Genomic DNA, 21,355 nt, shown 5'->3' with positions numbered 1-21,355 from the left:
CTTTCAGTCGGTCACTACGACGTCACGTCGTGACCAACAAATTGGGAATCCCTACCAAAACGCCACTGAGGGCTGACCTCTTCCAGTGTCTGCGTAAAGCCCTCCAGTTCCACTTAAGGAGAAGGAGTATTTGGTTTTAAGGCAGAAGGCCAGGCACTAGATGTTCCTTTAACACCACAGTAGTGACAGCGACTGGGAAGCGTCCTATCTGAGCGGGATAGGAACGCTGCGGAAGCCACCGCCCCGTTAAGGGCTGATGGTGGGCGAAAGTCAACCGTAGTTGAGGTAAAAAGACAGCCGTGGCTGTGTAAGCAAAGCAGTGCTCTGCTGAGGGAAATGTGGGCTAGTAGGATTAACCCCATGGAAAAACCCGGTGGGACGCATTGTGGATGCCCGAGCCAAACACATAGGTTCGCGAGGATGCAGCTAGTGAGAGGCTGGCAGCAGATGCTCCGCAACATCAGGCTGCCAGGGCAGCGGAGGAAGGACAAATTAAACCATTACGCATTTTTGTCTTAATGGCCTTCCATACTGACACTTATTGTGAAGCACCAGTCGGAGGCTGCAAGCCGACATGCGAGTTGGTGCTCAGTGATCTCCCAGATGAGGAGAGAACGTGAGAAGAGACCGGCTCGACACAAACACTGTAAAACCTAATGAACGTGTTAGGTGTCGCCCAACCAGCAGCTCTGCAGATATCTGTTAGCGAGGAACCACGAGCGAGTGCCCAAGATGAGGCAACACTTCTAGTAGAGTGAGCTCTCAAATTAAATGGACAAGGAATGCCCTGCAGATTATAAGCAAGGGCGATAGTATCAACTATCCAATGAGCCATCCTCTGCTTAGTGACAGCATTCCCTCTCTGCTGATCACCGTAACAAACAAAGAGCTGATCTGAGGTCCTGAGGCTTTGTCTGCGATCCACGTAGAGGCGCAGTGCGCGTACGGGACATAATAAAGCCATGGTTGGGTCTGCCTCCTCTGGGGGCAGCGCTTGCAAGCTCACCACCTGATCTCTGAAGGGAGTGGTGGGAACTTTGGGCACGTAGCTTGATCTGGGTCTGAGTGTTACGCTCGAGACAGCAGGACCAAACTGAAGGCACGAATCGTCGATGGAGAATGCATGAAGGTCACCTACCCTCTTAACAGAGGCCAATGTGAGCAGGGGCAGAGTTTTCATTGATGAAAACTTCAGACTCACAGACTGCAAAGGCTCAAACGGGGGTCCCTGCAGGGCTTTCAGCACCATGGACAGGTCCCGAGGAGGAATAGAGGGAGGGTGTGAAGGATGCAGCCTTCGTGCGCCTCTTAGAAATCGAATAATTAAATCGTGCTGGCCAACCGATCTGCCGTTTATTAAAGAGTGATGGGCAGATATAGCGGCGACGTCAACTTTAATGGTGGAGGGTGACAGCCTACCATCTAACCGGTGTTGAAGGTATGTAAGCACGACATTAATGGGGCATTCTCGGGGGTCCTCGCGTTGCGAAGAGCACCAATCGACGAAAAGGTTCCATTTAAGCGCGTACGCGTGTCTAGTAGACGGCGCTCGCGCTGCGGCGATGGTATTAGATACCGCTTGCGATAAATCACCTGAACCTTTTGCACACTCAACGACCATACATGGAGATCCCACAGGTCGGGGCGCGGGTGCCATAATGTGCCCCCTCCTTGAAAAAAAAGGTCCTTAGGGGAATCTGCCAGGGAGGGGCTGTCGCGAGGAGCATCAGTTCTGGAAACCAATTCCTGGTCGTCCAGTAAGGCGTGACCAGTAGAAGGCTCTCCTCGTCCTGCCTGACCTTGCACAGTGTCTGTGCGATTAAGCTCACTGGAGGGAATGCTATTTGCGCATACCCTGCGGCCAGCTGTGTGCTAAAGTATCCACGCCGAGGCTGCCCTCGGTTAGTGAATAAATTATGCGACAATGGGTATCGTTCGGTGACGCAAACAGATCTATCTGCGCACGACCGAACTTCTTCCAAATTAGCTGAACCGTCGGGGGGTGGAGTCGCCATTCATCGGGGCGCTCAGCTCGGGAAAGCGCGTCTGCCGCTGTATTGAGCGAACCCGGAATGTGAATGGAACGAAGGGACCTCCGATGCTTCTGACTCCAAAGGAGGAGATGACGTGCGAGATGCGACATGTGACGAGAGCGAAAACCGCCTTGACGGTCGCAGTATTGTCGGTACAAACTAATACATCCTTCCCTCGTAGCTCCATAGCGAAGCGTACAAGTCCCAGATATACAGCCCACAACTTGCGGCAGTTGATGTGCCAGTGCAGCTGGGGTGCTGTCCACACCCCCGAGGCTGCAAGCCCGTCGTACGTGGCTCCCCACCCCGTGTCGGATGCATCTGTGTGTACAACAGCATGCCAAGAGACCTGTTTCATGGAAACACCTGCTCTCAAAAACGCGGGGTCTGACCACGGGGTGAATGTTAGACGACACGCAGGTGTAATGGTTACACGGTGAATGCCGGCGTGCCACGCTCTCCTCGGGACTCGATCATGAAGCCAACGCTGAAGCGGTCTCATATGAAGCAGCCCGAGTGTTGTCACAGCCGTGGCTGCTGCCATATGTCCCAGGAGCTTCTGAAATTGTTTCAGAGGGACCGCGTTCTTCCCTCGAAATGAACCGAGGCAAGTCAGAATCGACTGGACGCGCGCTTCTGTTAATGTAAAGCTGCTTTGAAACAATTGACTTTTGTGAAAAGCGCTATATAAATAAAATTGAATTGAATTGAATTGAAAAATTAAACGATCAATAAATCGATCAAGTCCAGTTCCATGCCAAGAAAAGAGATCCTCTGCGTGGGGCAGAGTTTGCTCTTTTCCCAGTTGCCCCGAAGACCCAAACGGGCGAGATGCCGAAGCGTTAAGTCTCTGTGCTCACAAAGTGTGCGCCGAGAATGCGCTATTATAAGCCAATTGTCGAGGTAAGCCAATATGCGAACACCGCTCTCTCTCAGGGGTTTTAACGCCGCTTCCACTACTTTCGTGAATACATGGGGAGAGAGAGACAGCCCGAATAGTAGTACTTTGTATTGGTATGCCCGCCCCTCGAACGCAAAGCAAAGAAACGGTCTACGGCGAGGGAGAACGGACACATGAAAGTACGTGTCTTTCAGATCTATCGCTGCAAACCAATCTTGGGGGCGTATTGACTGAAATATCAGTTTCGGAGTTAACCCTCTGGGGTCTAAAGGGTTTTTAGGGCCCTGGGGAAGTTTTAACATGCACTGACATTTTGTGCTTTTTTCAGTTGCTTAAAAACGTATTAATGGCAAAAGTCTCATAACACTGTGTTCAGCACAAACTGGGCTACAATATCATATAATCAACATGTATGTACATGTTTGTATTTTTGAGAGAAAAATTTTTATGCGTGGTTTTTGAAAAAGCAAAATTTTTAAGTCACTGATATAACTCCACAAAACTCATTCTAAACGGTGACGTCGTAGTGCAGGGGTCTTCAACGTTTTTTGGGTCGGGGACCCCTTAGTTTAGAGAGCTATGGAGCAGGTGTAAAACAGAGATATTTAAGTAAGCAGTAAGGTACGAGAGTCTGCCTTTTCATATTAGGCACAACGCAAAGTGGAGTAAAGTACTACTGATGACCAATCAGAATCAAGGACTGGAACTGTTTTATAAATAGAATCAAACCATATTGTCACACAGCCATACTATATTAAAATGCATAATTTTTTTGTTAAAGTAGATTTCGTTTTTATATTAATAATATAATAATAATAATAATAATAATAATAATAATAATAATAATATATTATTTTAAGGTATTTGCAGTGTAATATATTTTCATTTTACTGTGAATTGGACAAGGGCTTTCAGTTTATAAAGAAGACTGATCATGGTGAATGGCACAAAGACTCTCTATTCTGGTGGGGAAAGAGGTTGTGCTACTTTATAATTCTGAGGTCTGTTGCCTTTCTCGTGTATCATCATTGTCACGAGTTTAAGTAACGCAGGTTTATTTTCTGTATAGCTTCATATCAGACTCAGGAGAACAACATGCAACGAGTCCGAGCGCATCACTTTGAGGAAACTTTTTGAGAGGCAGATTTCAACCTGACTATGAATCTTGCACAAAGCACCATCACGGCGCGCGTTTCATTAATTTTTAAATGCGAGCGATAGTTTAATCACAGTTTAAAATGCAGACGCGGTGTGGTGTCATTTGCCTGTTGAATTAGCGCTTTAAATCTGAACCGCGTGAAACAGCCGTCCAAGTTCGGAAATATAGATGAGACAATGTCGCACTGATTCTAAAAGACATTCTGAAAGAAAGACACACATAAGATTTACCTGTTTTATGATGACTTTTGTCGCTACTGCTGCTTCCTGAGCGAACATTTATATTCTTTAGATATTTTATTTTGGTCCGCTGGCTAAACTGAATGCGCGCCTTCAAACCTATGCGGCCACGCACGTGCACAACTTAAAGGGGACATGTAACGTTTTGTACATATATTTTACGTTTTAAGCAAAAAATAGTTTGTTGTTGAACATCATTTGGCGGACCCCTGCAGTTCCGTCACGGACCCCCTGGGGGCCGCGGACCCCTGGTTGAAGACCCATGTCGTAGTGACCGACTAAAAGGGAACTAGAGGTGTCACTGTTCTCCAAATCCTCGATTCGATTACATTTCAGTGTTAATTTCGTTGACGAAGACGATGACGAAAAATATTCGTCAACGAACCTTTTTTCACGGACGAAGACTAAATAAAAACTAAATAAAAGTCAGATATGATGACGAAGACTGTAACGAAATATAACTGACACTTTAGTCAACGAATAAAAATAAGACGAAAATGTTAGGGAGGGACGAATGGAGAAGAGATCCAATCAGAGCTACTCATTTTGTGGGGAAAGTTTTGTGGGATCCAATCAGAGCGAGTCTTTGAGGGTAGGTTGATCTACACAGGCAGCAGGCAGTAGAGGCATTTTAAAAACCCGCGGCAAAGTTTGTTTTCACAACAGGTTGTTTACATTATATTAAGTTGTACAGTCTTCGTTACCCAGCTTTGGCTGATTTCAGTTGACTTCGCTCGTTAGCAACACGCTAACGGGTAGCGGTGCACCCTGTCTGAAGACATGTCTCATTAACAATGTCAGAGCTAGCGTCTAATCTGGTCACACTTCAAATATGACAAGACGACAGCCTGTAAAAATGACTCATCCAGAAATACATGCAAAGGTAAACATGCACGCTAAGGTTATTTTATAAGGTAAACCACCGTGTTTTCGCTAATCTTGGAATAACATAGAAACAAATGGAATACACATCTGAACTGTATTGATTGTATTGGATTGTCTGAATTAATACTGAGTATAAATATTCAGTGTCCTCAAATTGAATGAAATGTGTAACGTTACTATTATAGTATATGTTGTGGTTTTACATGACTGGACATGTAAAGTGCGTGTGTAAGTGCGTGTGTGTGTCTCTGTCTGTGTGTCTGCGCGCGTGTATATCTGTGGGTGCATGTCATTTAGGGAGAAGGCATATCTTTTTCAGGGACCATGTATATTTTTTAGGTAGAGCGGGCCTTATATTTTATGTGATATTATCTTTTGTGAAAAAGCCACGGTCAGTTTTTTTGACATTAAGAATAAAATAACATACATGTTTTCTTTAACAACCATTAAATCTGTCTCTGTATTGCATATTCAAACCTTAATACCATTCCATAACAGACTAAAAAACTTAAGACTAGACTAAGACTAAAACTCTTATGATATTTCGTCGACTAAAACTAGACTAAGACTAAAATATTTCAGATGACTAAAATAAGACTAAAACTAAATGGTGTGTTATTCAAAAGACTAAGACTAAGACTACATCAGAATTTGCTGCTAAAATTAACACGGTTACATTTTTGATTCTAAGGTCACGATTCGATTCTCGATTTTTAAAAACAAATTTAAAGCACAAAAAATGCTATGCCATTTTTAGACTAGACTTTTATGAAATATAATATGTGACCTTGAACCCGGAGAAGTCCTGCCATTTTAGTCATGCTGCCAGTGAAAAAATATGGTACACGCACAAATGACCTGGCACAGATGCCGTTCTGCTGTGCACGCCTGTGTGCTCTGTTCTGATTGAGTTTTGGAGGCGCTTGCTGTTTTTTGTTTCCCATGTAAAGAGCAGCACGCATGGTGTCTCCTGCATCTGCCATCTTGGCCTGCCGACCGGATGTGACATGGGGGCGTGGCAGCATCGATGATTCCATTTTTTTATTTGAGGTTGTGACTTAATTTCGATCGCTTTCAATTTAAAATCGAAATCGTGACACCCTTACAAGACACATATTCTTTATTATATTTATTTCATGGTTTTATTATGTTATTTTCATTAGGCATGGACAAAGTTTGGTTCCTGGATGTGGTGGGGGGCTCTTTTTTCCAAAAGTTTATGCCTTGCCAGTTAAAGATTTCTGCTAAATTTACCTGCCTTAATATTATTGGCCACAGACAGTGCATTGTCTTCTGACAATGTGCCACCATGAAGCGACCCAGCAAGCAATTTAGCATTTATAAGACATCTAATAACCATCCAAACACAGCCCGGACATCTAGGCTAAAACAAGGCAAATAAATAAATGAAACCAAACACCTTTAAATCACTGTTGGCTTCCATAATGGAATATCATACATAATTTTCATACATAAAAGATATTTTTAACAAAAAAATGTAACCAAATTTAGATTTGTAACTAAATTCAGTGGCCACGGTTCCATTTCTTTTGTTCACTCGACGTTGTGTCGATGATGGGGTGTGTTCTTAAGTGTCAATCTGGTATGAATTTGCAATAAAATTGCGTAAATGGTATATGCATACCAGTATCTGCCCACACTTACGTGTATAAAAAGAGAGATTATGCACCATTCAGACGCTCTTGTTTTTCGGAGCTCACTGGTCAGATCTCTCTCAAGTTGACCACCGAATAGATCCATCCACAGGCATGCGGGTCAGCAGGCGACACCGAGGGACCTTCCTAAGGCTTCTAAGCCCCCCTGACGGTCACAGCCCACAGAGAAAACATAAACCATCGGGCCTGGCTCGCTAGAACGTTATACCATCCCCGGGCCCTCGCAAGAAGGATCCCTTCCAGTCATGCCCCCTGCCTGGTGCCCACTTGGTCAATAAAAGAGCATTTCCATCTGTCCTTTCTGGGCAATGTTTCTCTTCATTTTCAGACACCGAACGATTCTTGGACCCCCAACAGTCGAAGGGTTTGTCTGTCTCCTCTAAAAACGTCTACTCAAGTGAGTTGAGTGATGGCGGGGAACGCTTGCCATCCCCCCACGCTCCACCATATCGCCACAACCACCCACCCCCCCGGCACTACGAAGCAGATCATTCCTCTCGTGCAGTGTTCTTTACTCCCAATCCTGGAGAGCCGGTGCCTTGCAGAGTTTAGCTCCAACCTTAATCAAACACACCTACCTGTGATTTTCTAGTGATCATGAAGACATTGATTAGCTTGCAGGTGTGTTTGATTAAGGTTGGAGCTAAACTCTGGCTGTTTCTCAATATGCGTTCTTCAGCGATCTTGCGTCCTTGTGTCCTCGCTCTACGTCATCATTAACAGTCGAAGTTCAATTCCATTTCTCAAGAACGCAAGTACAGAGGATGCATGAAAATACCCGGATGAGTTCTTGATATCGAGGATGCATCAAGTGCAGACTTGCGCGCTGAAATCTGGGGAGGTCACGTGACCAGCAGGAAGATCGCACACATCTCAATTCTCACAAGTGCGTTCTGTGTTCTCGCGACCTTCTGAGTTCGTTCTTCCATGGTCACCTGGCAAGACCAGTCTCCACAAGAACGCAAGTCCGTTCTTTGCGTTCTTGGAATTGAGAAACAGCCTCTACAGGGCACAGTCTCTCCAGGCTTGGGAGTGAAGAACACTGCTCTAGTGCCTCTCGCGCAGTGTCTGGCGCTGCCCGTCACGTTGGTTGATGCATACGATCCATCTCGGCTACGCAATTCTATTTGCCAGATGCCCCCCTCAAGTTTCACTGTGTTCTGTTAAGCTTTGTCAGAGGTGCGAATACTGCCATACTTTGGGCAGAGGTGGCCACCCTTTTGGTCAAACATGCCATAGAGCCCGTCCTCTCAGCTGAGATGTCTTCGGGTTTTTAGAGCCCATACTTTATAGTGCCGAAAAAGAGAGGGGGCTGCTTCCCATATTGGATCTTCGTGCGCTGAACAAATACATTCATTGCATGCCATTCAAGATGTTAACACAGAGACACATCCTGGCTGAGGTTTGTTTCCAGGATGGATTGGTTTATGGCCATCGCCTGAAGGCTGCATACTTTCATGTCTCTATTCTTCCTCGACACAGACAGTTTCTTCAATTTGCTTTGGAGGAAAGGGCATATCAGTACACGGTCCTCCCCTTCCGAAGGCTTCGGTCTGTCCCTGTCTCCCTGTGTCTTTACCAAAGTCGCGGAGAGGCCCAAGGCCTAGCAGGGGATTCGTATTCTCAATTATCTCGATGACTGGCTTATTCTAGAGCACTCCCAGGAATTGGTTTGTGCCCACAGGGACTTAGTGTTACAACAACTAGACCAGGGGCGTCGCTTGGCCCTCTTTTACTGGGGCACGTGCCCCAGTGTAAATCTTTTGTGCCCCGGTGTAAATCTCAAGTATAAATTTTAGCAGTTAACTAGTGCAATCCTTAAGACAATCGCGACAAAAACGGATCTATTTGCAATGTAGTAACGCAATTTACGTTTGTAAAAGCGACGAAACAGTCGCATTGACGCATGTACACACGTATCCATGTCCGCGCGCGTCTTTGCATTCCCGCATTCAAAAGGTGATGCCACGCGAGTGAGTTATAGCTAACGAAAACATGACGAGACTAAAGTAAGTTTCTAAATAATAATGCTAATCTTACTTTGACTCGATCATATTGGCTTATATGATGGACATCAGAAATGTTTTGTGCAAAGCAGGGAAAGGGAAGCAGAAATGAGAGATGATGAGTTTAAGGGAGGTAAGACAAAGTACATCCTCACCCTGTCAGGTCTTAAACACTAGAGGAAAAATCTCAGGAAAACCTCTGTCAAGTCTATAGGATTGCATTGTTGCTGAGAAAATCATCAGATGTATGTGTTATACTGTTCTGTATTTTCAGATATGAAATTAATATTTAGTTTACTAATATTTAACTCTAGGACACTAACTTACATAACAGTTAGCAGTAACTATGACTGAGATTATTTAGTATAGAAGTCATAAAAAGACTGGTTTCTTAAAATATTCTTGTAAAAATAAGTTATTAATCATTGCTATCATTGTATAATAGAAAATATTTCTCTGCTTTCATTATTTCCAAACAGTCTTTCGCAGTAACTGTTGCACTGTAGAATAGTGGGTTAAGCAAAGGACATTGTATAGAAGTGTTGCACACAGCAGGCTTCAAAAAAAGTCAGCAAAAAATGGGGGCCTGTGTCAATGATAGCTCGTCTCACCAAAGAGCTCCCCCAGTGGGTGAGGCATGGTCTAATTAGTGCCCCTTTTCTACATCCATTATCTTTGGCACATTCCCAGCATACTTCAGTACCCTGCGGTTAAATCAATGCTATCTGCTTTAAAACTGGTGTTACTGGTGAAGAGTCTGTTCCACCTCTTTGGATGAGGACACCCTTACATTTTACTGGAAGGTTTTGATGCCATTTAGCAACAGTGCACGTTATACCTGCCTATACTTGCTTTATGTTGTCAAAACATGAGACAGATTGGCTCTCAAGAGCACACCCCATACTGTTGTCATCGACACAACGTCTCGTTCCCTCAGGGAACCGTGGTTACATACGTAACCGAGATGTTCTTGAGTCCCAGGAAAGAAGTAGATCTGTAAACTCGTATACTTAATTACACCTCAAGTTGTTTTTGATGAAGATAAATCAAATAAAAATAGAATGAGTAACAGAATGAAAACTACTGGTATATATAGTTGGACTTACAGCCCTCACTTTGTGTTGTTAATTAACAAAAAAAGAAGGCTTTAAATTCAGGCGCTGCTTTGACTTTTTCTGAAATGTCTAAATTACTTTTTGCATTTGAATTATTTGTTTCTGAAGTTTGGTTGAGCATTGCATTAGAAAAGAAAAAAATGTAAAACACTTCAACTAATGTTTTTAAGTTGCAATAAAAATTTTAAGGCAACTTACATTTTTAGGTTGAACCAACAAATCTTTTTATTACAGTGTGCAGAATTCAGGGGAAGTCTACAGTACAGGTGTCCATTTGGCCATACTGTCTCCATATATTTGCATTGTTATCAGTCCATTAAGATCGCAATCAATTTTACAACACTGTCAGCTGTCCATACTTTCATGTTTATGCCCTTGTCAAATGCTTCCTTTCCTGGTGTGCAAGGTTGTATAATCTTGTATCAGTTGTGCGGAGGCTGTTGTCTGCATAATTGTTTATAAGGACCATATCATGACAAAAGTGCAAAGACAAGTTGATAATTTAGTTGATAATACATTTTAAGACATTAAAAGTGACTTAAAATCTATTATAATAAAACAACAGTAATATTGATTATTAAATTATAAACTGGATTTATTTTATTTTGAAACATAACACAAAATTGTTACACTTTGGTGTAAGACAAAACGTCTTGTTTAAAAAATAAAATAGTGTCCATTGTCTTATTCAAAATGATACAGAATAAAAAATAAATAAATAAAAATAAAATAAAGGTCTTGGTGTTACCTGAAGCTAATGGTTCCCAAACGTTTTCCACCAGGCCCCACTTTTGGACAGAAAAATATTTTCAAGCCCCTCTCAGATTTATCCTTTGCTTGCAAACTCCTAATGGGATGTATTTATTAAAACAATGTAAGCTGTGTGAATTGGGTTCTACATGTGGGTCTGAATTAGTGCAACATACTCATTAAATTAATAAATAAGGTAACCACTTGTGGCCAGTAGGGGGCCCCCAAGCCAAAGGGGCCCACGCAATTCCTTGGTTGGTAAACACGCCACTGTGTATATCTCGATGGTAGAGCATTGTGTTAGGAGTGCAAAGGGTCATACTGAATAAAAAATACACACTGATATTAAAATACACACCGATTAAAAAATATATACTGATTAAAAAGAATGTATACCTTGTAATGCACTATATTTATCATTGGATAAAAGCATCTACCAAATGTGTAAATGTCATATAGAGCAGCATACTGTACAGTCCAAAAACCTTAGAATTTCAAATTTGATAAGATTACTTATACAGTATCATTGCATTGAAAATAAACGAATATATATAAAAATGAAATCAATATATATTATATATATTTTTAGGAATCATACGTCTGAAGGCCACTGCCTGTGTTAATGTCATCACTAAACAAATATTTAACAAATCCTCAATAGCAGGCTTCGGCTTGGATACTGGATATGTATTTCAATGTAGAAAAAGACATTTGAAATACCTTATAAACAAAATACTCCATGCATGCCAAAGGTTCAAGTAACCTCTGAAACATCGGATCATTATCACAAATCGCAGTGTCAATATATAAATAAATGAACTGATAATGAGAAGGATTTCCTTATGACACTTTAGCATCCTGGAGGAGCCTGTGATGGACAAGTTAACCAACTGTATAACTGTGGATTAAACACGTCTAAATGTGTTATACAACTCATTTTGTGTTCATTTATTTCAAAATAAATAAACACAAAAGGAGTTGTCTAACACATTTAGCATTTTCTTTTCCACAGTTATGCAGTTGGTTAGCTTTTTGTCTATCACAGGCTCCAGGATGTTAGTGTCATAAGGAAATTTGTCTTGGACTCATTATCAGTATATAAGTGATGCTTTCAACTTTGTAAACCAACTTTTCCTGAAGAGAACGATGGATGCTCTGACAGTTCTTCTTTGTGTTCTTCTAACCACTACAGGCTGTCAAGGATTCAGCAAAGGTGACAGCACCCCTTATAGCATTATCTTAAATGTATCTATTGAACAGGGGAAAAACTAGAATTTAAAAGTGTTAGAGTTGTTCCATTACTGTACATAAAAAGGTTGCAAATCAGATCGCAAATTATAGGCCTATCTTTATTTTATGTGTGGCATCTAAGATTATGGAAAATGTACAATCAAATTGAAAATTGTATTCTTAAAAATAATATTTTGTATCTGGGTTAAGGCCCTCTACACTCTATTGAAACTTGCAAACTGCATTTGACTGACAACTTAAAAAAATATGTGCATTTTAGCCTTCAGCTTTTTTGGGCCCTATCTTGCACCCAGCGCAATTGACTTTGTCAGTGACGCATGTATCATTCGTATTTTGCGCCGGCGCACAGCGGGGTTTTTCCCTCCACAGATGCACGTCAGCAAACTAGGGAATGAACTTGCGCTCCCTGGGCGGTTCAGCGCAAAAAGGAGGCGTGTTGCGGCGCAAACCATCTCTTATGCTATTTTGCAGTTTCAAAAAACAATTGCGCTACTAACCAAAAAAAACTAGTCTAAAGTCAGTGGCGCGTTGCGCGTGGTTCATTATGCTATTTTAAGGGCGCATGCTTCACCATAATGTATAGCGTGCACAACGCGCATACACTTTGCTTATCTAATCTACACAGATGCAACAGTTATTTTTGCAAATCATAAATTGTTACACTTAAAAATATTAATACACGAGATAAGGGGAATCATAGTGGTGAGCATTGTGGTGATAGTTTTTATTTATTCTCATGCAAATAACGATTAAAATATTTTCATAACTTTGTTGTGTGGCTGTATTACGTTTATTTTATGTAAATAATAGTTAAAATGTTTTCATAAGAAACCTTAATGTATATGAACTTGATTTGTAAGAGTACTTTGGGGTTGGACCTTGCTTACGTTTCTTGGGTCCGATTTCAAAGCCCCCAAACCCTTTCAGCGGTGAGGGTGGACGCAGCGATGTCCTCTGCTGGCGTCAAATCCTGCGGCAGATCCATCTCCCGTTACACGGCGTGCCCGATTTATGCTGGCAAGCGTGGGATTCCCCCGTACAAGGACGTCGGTCTCCTCGGCTGTGAACCGCTCCTGGCGTGCGCCTGGTAAATCCGTCATAATAATAGCAACCCGCCATGGAACTTGCGCCCTTGCGTTTAAAGGGAATGTTGGCTAGCGTTCTGATTGGTTTATTTGATGTTACGCCCAAACCACACCTATGAATAATGAACCTACTTCAGACCAACCCCTTATTGATTTGCGCCCGGCGCAAGAGTTATTTCTCACGCCGGGAAAATAGCAACAGCGCCCAAGATCCGCCCACAAACTCACTTGCGCGTTGCGCTTCGCACTTGCGTTTCAGATCGTTAAAATAGAGCCCTTTGTGTTTTTATCCTCTGCAGTTTTTTAAAGTGTTTGCGATACTTTTTGCTATTTTGTACACTCTAAGAAAGGATGTGTTCATTTTTAACACACTTTAGGTTTCCTTAACTAGACACAAGATGTGTTATTTTAACACATTCGTTTTTGAAGAGTGTACAGTTTTATGAAATTCTGACAAATACATTTAAATTAATTTCAATTCAAGGTAATATCCAGCAATAGGAATTGAGAAATTTAAAATGAATGCAAAAAGACCAGGTAGCTTGGATAATCATGTCTATGTGTTATCTTACAGCAACAACCATTTGGTGGCCATTGACAACAGGTGAATATATAATGCAATGCATGTTGTTTTGTAAAGCAGATACTGCTACCACATCAGAACCCTCAACAACTGATATTCTATAACATTAGGTGGTGGGATATGGGTGTGCAATGTATATTTTGGTTTGATGCTAAAATATTTTATATTGTCCAGACTTTCTAGACACAACATTGGATCCATCAGCAGGTATTTGATGTTTTACTTTTCAATATGCTAGAGAGACCAGGCTTGATAGATGCATTAAAGTACTGCATATCAGTTCAGCACTCGATATCTGATAGCTTGTTTATGTTTGTTGAGTCTCTGCCTTAAGTAACACAATTTTTCTGCTTTTTTATGCAAAGAACCATGTGGTGACTACATGACAGATTGGATGGGTGAATTTTCCAGCCCTCAGTACCCAAACAATTATCCCAATAATGCACGGTGCACGTGGACCATTCACAGCACAGGACAAACAACAGTGCTCTTGACTTTCACCTTTGTGGAGTAGGACATTGTGCTTTCTTTATACCTATTTTCCTTAGATCATTGGCACAGACAAATTAAACAACTTTTATTATACGGTTAATATATGGATATATTAAAACACTAATTTATGTTTCCAAACTGGTAGTGAGTACGTTTTTTGTCTATGCTGTCATATAGTGTTTATGGTAACAAAACATTTTTGCTTTCTGTCTTCAGATTAGAAAAATGCTGTGATTACATTAAAGTATTTGACGGTCCTACTTCACTATATCCTTTACTTGGAGAACTGCGAGAGAACAGGAGACAATCTTTTAACTCCACCCAGAATGATGTGACTGTGGTGTTCTACAGTGATTACAGTGTAACCAAAAAAGGATTTCGTGCAGATTGGGTCTTTGTAGGTATGGTTAAAAATAAAACTATGGCTTAATTTATAATTTACATCATCTACACTCTAAAAAATGGTGTTAAACAGCAAAAAAAGTGGTTCACTGGCTTGTAATCATAGGGGAACCACAAGTGTTAAATAGCACCTGAACTATACGTGGTGCTATAGAACGACTATAACACCATGGTTCTACATAGCACCATATGGCTCTATATAGGAGCTATGGGGGCCATAAATGATTATGATCTAGTGAACCACTTTTAGTGCTATTAAGCCCCATTTTTTTGGGGGGGGGGTGTAGTTTCTAGTGGCAAATGACTTTTATTCTGTTTTAGCAAAATATATTTCTCTTTTCTCTAGATTCCAAATCATGCAGGAATTATTGTGGATATCATTATACCACTTGTTCATGCGACGACAACTGCCAGTACAACAGAAACTGTTGCCATGACTTCAAGAGTGAGTTTCTCTCGTACAGACAGACACTGGAAGATCAAATGCCAACACTCTAAAAATGCTGGGTTATTTTTAACCCATAATGGGGTCAAAATTGAACAAACCAGCATAGGTTAATTTAGCATAGGTCCCCTTTTGAACCAACAATTGGCTGAAAATACACAAATCATTCTTCACTCAAAAAATGATTCAAGCCCTTCTTAGAAATGACACATTACAATTTTATTCAATTAATTTAAAATAGCTCATTAAGAGCAATAAGTAAATGTATGTTACGTTAACACAATTAGTTTGAATTTGGGTTCTGGAAAATGAATACCGTTTTTTTTATCTCAACCTAATTTTATCATGTTTAGTCCACTTAAATTTTATGTTGGGGCAACATGAATGATTTTTGTTGCTATTACTAACTGGGCCGTGGATCTGTATTTCCCAGCATGCTTTGCATGCAACTGCTTTTGGAGAGTAATTTTGTTAAGTGTTATTTTATGCATTTTTAAAGAGAAAGACTTAATAGTGTTTAATGTTCGTTTATCTTATTGATTTAGAAGCATTTGTTTTATATTTTTTCAAATTATTTGGTTACCATCGTGGAGAAGAGTTGCGCTTGTGGTTAGGTTGTGGATGTGATGTATTTCTCTCAACGATCACTTAGTGTGTTAATGCCTGTTTGAAGATCAGTCTTTTATCACATGCTCATCCAAAGTATCATATGTTATTATTATAAACATGCTAACATGTGCTCATGCTAATTAGTATGATATAAAAACGTTTTATATAAAATAACTGAATTGAGTTTTTCAGACTACACTACATTGAGTTACTGAAACTACACTACATTGAGTTATTGAAACTAATAAATTAAGTTATTCAAACTACACTACATTGAGTTCTTGCGCTCTTGCGAAAGCTCCTGTCAGTACCATGGCAACTGTTGCTTTGACTTTGAGTGTAAGTTCCCTTTCAGTCGGTCACTACAACGTCACGTCGTGACCGACGAATTGGGAACCGCTCCGCGGGTGACCTATCTACTTCGAGAAACTATGAAAACGCCAATGAACTTGGCATGCAGGTATTTGCATAATGCCGGCGCCGCCCCGCCAGGTGCGTATATAAGCCGCAGGTGCACAATACCAAATTAGCTTTTATTGCTTCGCAGCCGGCAGACATCTGCTCTCGAGAAGCTGTTAACTGATCTTCGTAGATCCTGTTCTTAGTGGAAAAAAGATCTCAGCTTGTCGAAGTTGGTTGGGCAAAGACACCTCAGCGGAGGCTCGCAGTGTTTTTCTCCACCCTTTCTCTCTCTCTTTCTGTCTCTTTAATTTAGGACTTGAGTTCGAGTGAGTGCGTTGCCTCTCCCTGTGTGTTTCACCCGCTCGCACAAAAGAGTGATTTCCCTAAAAGAGCAACACGTTTGAGCTTTGTGTCTTTTTTAAGACAGCCACTCATTCGTGTCACGGTCGGGGTCGTATTTTTAAAGATGGATTTCCATCCGTGCTCCGTTTCTGGATGCGGTGTGTACACCGATCGTGCCTTTAGTCCCTCTCGCACGGTGTTTGGTGGCGTGGGAACAGCTTCCCAGCCCGTCGTGTTGGCTTTTACGCACGATTCGTCTCGGCTATGCGATCCAATTTGCCCGGCGTCCCCCCAAATTCTCCGGTGTTCGTTTCACTCCGGTGAGAGCTGCCGATGTGCACGTCCTCCCTGCGCGGAGATCGCTGTCCTATTGGCGAAGGACGCTATCGAGCCGGTCCCTCCAGCCGAGATGAGGTCGGGGTTTTACAGCCCTTACTTTATTGTACCCAAGAAAACCGGCGGCTTGCGACCGATCCTGGACCCGTGTTCGCTGAACCGTGCACTTCACAGAATGCCGTTCAAGATGCTGACGCCCAAGCGCATATATCCATGCATTCGTCCAAACGATTGGTTCGCATCTATCGACCTGAAGGACGCGTACTTCCACGTATCGATTCTCCCCCGGCACAGGCCGTTTCTCCGCTTTGCGTTCGAGGGGCGAGCATACCAGTACAAAGTCCTCCCATTCGGGCTCTCTCTGTCGCCCCGTGTATTCACCAAAGTAGTGGAGAGGGCTTTAAAACCCCTGAGAGAGAAAGGTGTGCGCATTCTCGCGTATTTAGACGATTGGCTCATAATAGCTCAAACTCGTCAGACGCTGTGCGATCACAGAGATTTAACTCTAGAACACCTCGCTCGTTTGGGTCTTCGGGTCAACTGGGAAAAGAGCAAGCTTTGCCCCGTGCAGAGAATCTCTTTTCTCAGGACGGAACTGGACTCGGTCGATTTGACAGCTCGTTTAACAGAAGCGCGTGTACAGTCGATTCTGACTTGCTTGAATACATTCAAGAGCAAGAGCGCGGTCCCGCTGAAACAATTTCAGAAGCTCCTGGGGCATATGGCAACAGCTGCAGCTGTGACATCACTCGGGCTGCTGCAAATGCGACCGCTTCAGCATTGGCTTCACGACCGAGTCCCGAGGAGAGCGTGGCTGTGCGGCATTCACCGTGTTGTCATTACACTTGCGTGTCGTCGCACTTTCACTCCGTGGTCAGACCATGCGTTTCTCCGAGCCGGTGTGCCTCTGAGACAGGTCTCCAGGCATGCAATAGTATGCACAGATGCTTCAGACACGGGGTGGGGGGCCACGTAAGATGGGCTTGCGGCTTCGGGGGTCTGGATGGCACCCCAGCAGCATTGGCACATAAATTGCCGAGAAATGTGGGCTGTATATCTTGCGCTCGTCCGTTTCAGCAATGAGTTACGGGGCAAAGATGTATTAGTTTGCACAGACAATACTGCGACCGTTGCGTACATCAATCGTCAAGGCGGTTTACGCTCGCTTCACCTGTCGCATCCCGCCCGTCACCTCCTCACTTGGAGTCAGAAGAATTTGAGGTCTCTTTGTGCCATTTACATTCCGGGCACGCTCAATGTAGACGGGGATGCGCTCTCTTGGGCTGCGCATCCCGGCGAATGGCGACTCCACCCCATAGCGGTTCAGCAGATTTGGAGACGTTTCGGCAAAGCGCAGATAGATCTGTTTGCTTCCCCAGAGACGGCCCATTGTTTCCTATTCTATTCACTAGCCGACGACTCGCTCGGGGTGGATGCATTGGCACACAGCTGCCCGCGAAACATGCGCAAATACGCGTTCCCTCCGGTGAGCCAACCCTGCACAAACCCTATGCAAGATCCGGGAGGACGAGGAGAGCGTGCTGTTGGTGGCACCGTATTGGACAACCAGGAGTTGGTTTCCAGAACTCTCTCTCCTCGCGACAGCCCCTCCTTGGAAGATTCCCCTGAGGAAGGACCTTCTTTCTCAACAAGAGGGCACATTATGGCACCCGCGCCCCGACCTGTGGAACCTCCATGTGTGGTCTCTGGACGGGGCACGGAGGATTTGAGTGATTTACCGCAAGAGGTATCTAACACTATTGCTGCAGCGCGAGCGCCGTCTACGAGACAGGCTTATGCGCTTAAATGGAACCTGTTTGTCGACTGGTGTTCTTCCCAACGTGAGAACCCCCGAGAATGCCCGATTAGTGTTGTGCTTTTGTATCTCCAGCGTCGTTTGGAGATTAGGCTGTCACCATCCACTATAAAGGTCGATATCGCTGCGATATCAGCTCACCATTCACCCGTAAACGGTAGGACAGTGGGTCAGCACGACTTGGTCATTAGATTTCTCAGAGGCGCTCGAAGGCTGAATCCTTCGTGTCCTCCCTCTATTCCTCCTTGGGACCTGTCCTTGGTGCTGAAATCTCTCCAGGAAGCCCTATTTGAGCCTCTGCATAGTGTGAGTGTTAAATTTCTTACTATGAAGACTTTAACTCTCCTTGCTTTGGCTTCTGTTAAAAGGATAGGAGATATTCATGCATTTTCGGTCGATGATTCGTGCCTTCAGTTCGGGCCAGCTGCATCCAGCGTAACACTGAGACCCTGGCCCGGCTTCGTGCCCAAAGTTCCCACCACTCCTTTCAGAGATCAGGTGGTGAACCTGCAAGCGCTGCCTTTGGAGGAGGCAGACCCAGCCATGGCTTTGTTGTGCCCTGTTCGTGCACTACGTGTGTATATAGACAGGACGCAAAGCTTTAGGACCTCAGACCAGCTCTTTGTTTGTTTCGGTGGTCAGCAGAAAGGGAAAGCTGTCACCAAGCAGAGGATGTCCCATTGGATTGTGGATACTATAGCCCTTGCATATCAGAAGCAAGACGTGCCTTGTCCATTTAATTTATGTGCCCACTCTACACGCAGTGTGGCATCATCTTGGGCACTGGCTCGTGGTTCCTCGCTAATGGATATTTGTAGAGCTGCAGGCTGGGCGACACCTAATATGTTCAAAAGATTCTATAGTGTTCGTGTCGAGCCGGTATCCACTCGGGTTGTTTCTGTTAACTAGTTAAGAACACCGAGGGTCAGCTCGTGTGTCGGCTTGGAGCCTCTATTTTGGTGCTGCACATTTGCACCATTATGGAAGGCCGTCGAGGCAAAAACGTTACAAAAACTGTTTTTGGCTCTCCTCCACCGCCATGATAGCCGATGTTGCGGAGCATCCGCTGTCAGCCTATCACTGATGTATTCTCTGTAAACCTGTGTAGGCTAGGCGCCCACATTTGTCCCCTACGTGGGGTTCATTTGTGTGTATACTCCGTGGGGTTCTAATCCTCCACGTTTTTCCTTAGCAGAGCCTGCTCTGCATCTCTCTGCATACTATGTTTTGTTCAGAGACTTCTTATGAGCAACCTGTCGGTTGTTTCATATTTTTTTGTCATCCATTCAACCTTCTTAGGGGATGGCTTCCGCAGTGTTCTAGCTCCGCTCAGTTTAGACGCTTCCCCAGTTCGCTGGTTCACTATCGTGGGTTAGGGAACAGGTAGTGACCGGCCTTCTGCATTTCGCCTTAGGTTCCGCCCCTTATGTGGAGGGCGGAGGGCTTTTACAGACACTGGAAGGGTTAAGCTGCAGTGGCGTTTTGGTAGGGATTCCCAATTCGTCGGTCTAATTTGGTATTGTGCACCTGCGGCTTATATACGCACAAGGCGGGGCGGCGCCGGCATTATGCAAAAATACCTGCATGCCAAGTTCATTGGCGTTTTCATAGTTTCTCGAAGTAGATAGGTCACCCGCGGAGCGGTTCCCAATTCGTCGGTCACGATGTGACGTCTCCGTTCCCTTCCTTCAGGGAACGAGGGTTACATACGTAACCGAGACGTTCTTTAAAATCACATGGACGATAATGCCTAAAACTTACTTTTCTGATATCCAACAGCTTTCCACATGTTTCAAAATGACATTTGAACCAATATAATAATATGACAGAAGAAATCTGTTGTGTAAGTGTTTTTTATTCCATTCTCTCTTTTTATACACAGGGTATTGCCAAGTGTCCACAACAACCACTTCAACCATGACAACAGTCTCGACAGAATGTAATATACAGTATTGTGCCATTAGGGTTTTCACAATTGAAATATAGGTTACCCTAGGTTATTCTAAACCCCGGGTTAACAGAATCCTGGGTTATAAGTTTCACGTTTCACACTGTTCATACTAAAAGTGTTTATTTGTAAATCTTGAATCTGAATACCGAATACTGGCTAAGTATAAACAGTGTAAAATGTGAAACTCTTCACAGGATTCTGTTAACCCGGGGTTTAGAATAACCCTGGGTCACCTATTTTAAGTGTGAAAAGCCCTGTTTAATTAATATATTTTCTCTTGTCAATCTTCTCAGTGTCTACAACATTCATTACAACCATGACAACAGGTACTATTCTGATAAAATTGTATTTGTAAAACTTGAGTCTAAACATTCATTCTGATGATCAGTAAATAAGTTTGGTGAGACCGTATAATCTTTCTGTAGTCATAAAATATACAGGTATGCATGGCTTGATAAGTAAAATGTCTCTCCTCATCAGTTGTGGATTACTTTTGCTGGGATAACTGTGGCATTGACTTAGGCCCTTGTTCATGCGAGAGCTCTTGTCAGTACCATGGCAACTGTTGCATTGGCTATGAATGTAAGTACCTCGAAATCACACAAAATAACTAATATCTATTCTACTAGTTTTTCACATGCAACAGCTGTCCCCATGTGTCAAAATAACATTTGCACCAATACAATAATATAACAAAACTGTCCGTTATGTTCCACTCAAAGTTGTGGAAGTTCTGTTTTTTTTTTCTTTATTTTCTTCTTTTCACTCAGGGTTTTGCCCAGTGTCCACAACAACCACTACAACCATGACAACAGGCTCAACAGAACGTAATATGCAGTATTGTGACATTAGGGTTTTCTCACTTTAAATAGTTAAC

At 43.1% G+C, this 21,355-nt stretch overlaps 1 protein-coding gene across 1 annotated transcript in view; it reads left to right on the top strand.

Moving 5' to 3' along the window:
- The first annotated feature begins 11,880 nt into the window (after positions 1 to 11,880).
- Positions 11,881 to 21,355, top strand: part of LOC135787457 (scavenger receptor cysteine-rich domain-containing protein DMBT1-like) — a 59,826-nt gene continuing 50,351 nt past the window's right edge. The window contains exon 1 of the mRNA XM_073812278.1: positions 11,881 to 11,977. Within this exon, the coding sequence (XP_073668379.1) occupies positions 11,911 to 11,977 (67 nt within the window). The 5' untranslated portion in view covers positions 11,881 to 11,910. The remainder of the gene's footprint in view (positions 11,978 to 21,355) is intronic.

Source organism: Paramisgurnus dabryanus, chromosome 17 (assembly GCF_030506205.2).
Source record: "Paramisgurnus dabryanus chromosome 17, PD_genome_1.1, whole genome shotgun sequence".
In the NCBI taxonomy this organism is placed as follows: domain Eukaryota; kingdom Metazoa; phylum Chordata; class Actinopteri; order Cypriniformes; family Cobitidae; genus Paramisgurnus; species Paramisgurnus dabryanus.
Note: the sequence above shows the minus strand (reverse complement) of the source record. Positions and strands in the feature narration are given on the sequence as shown.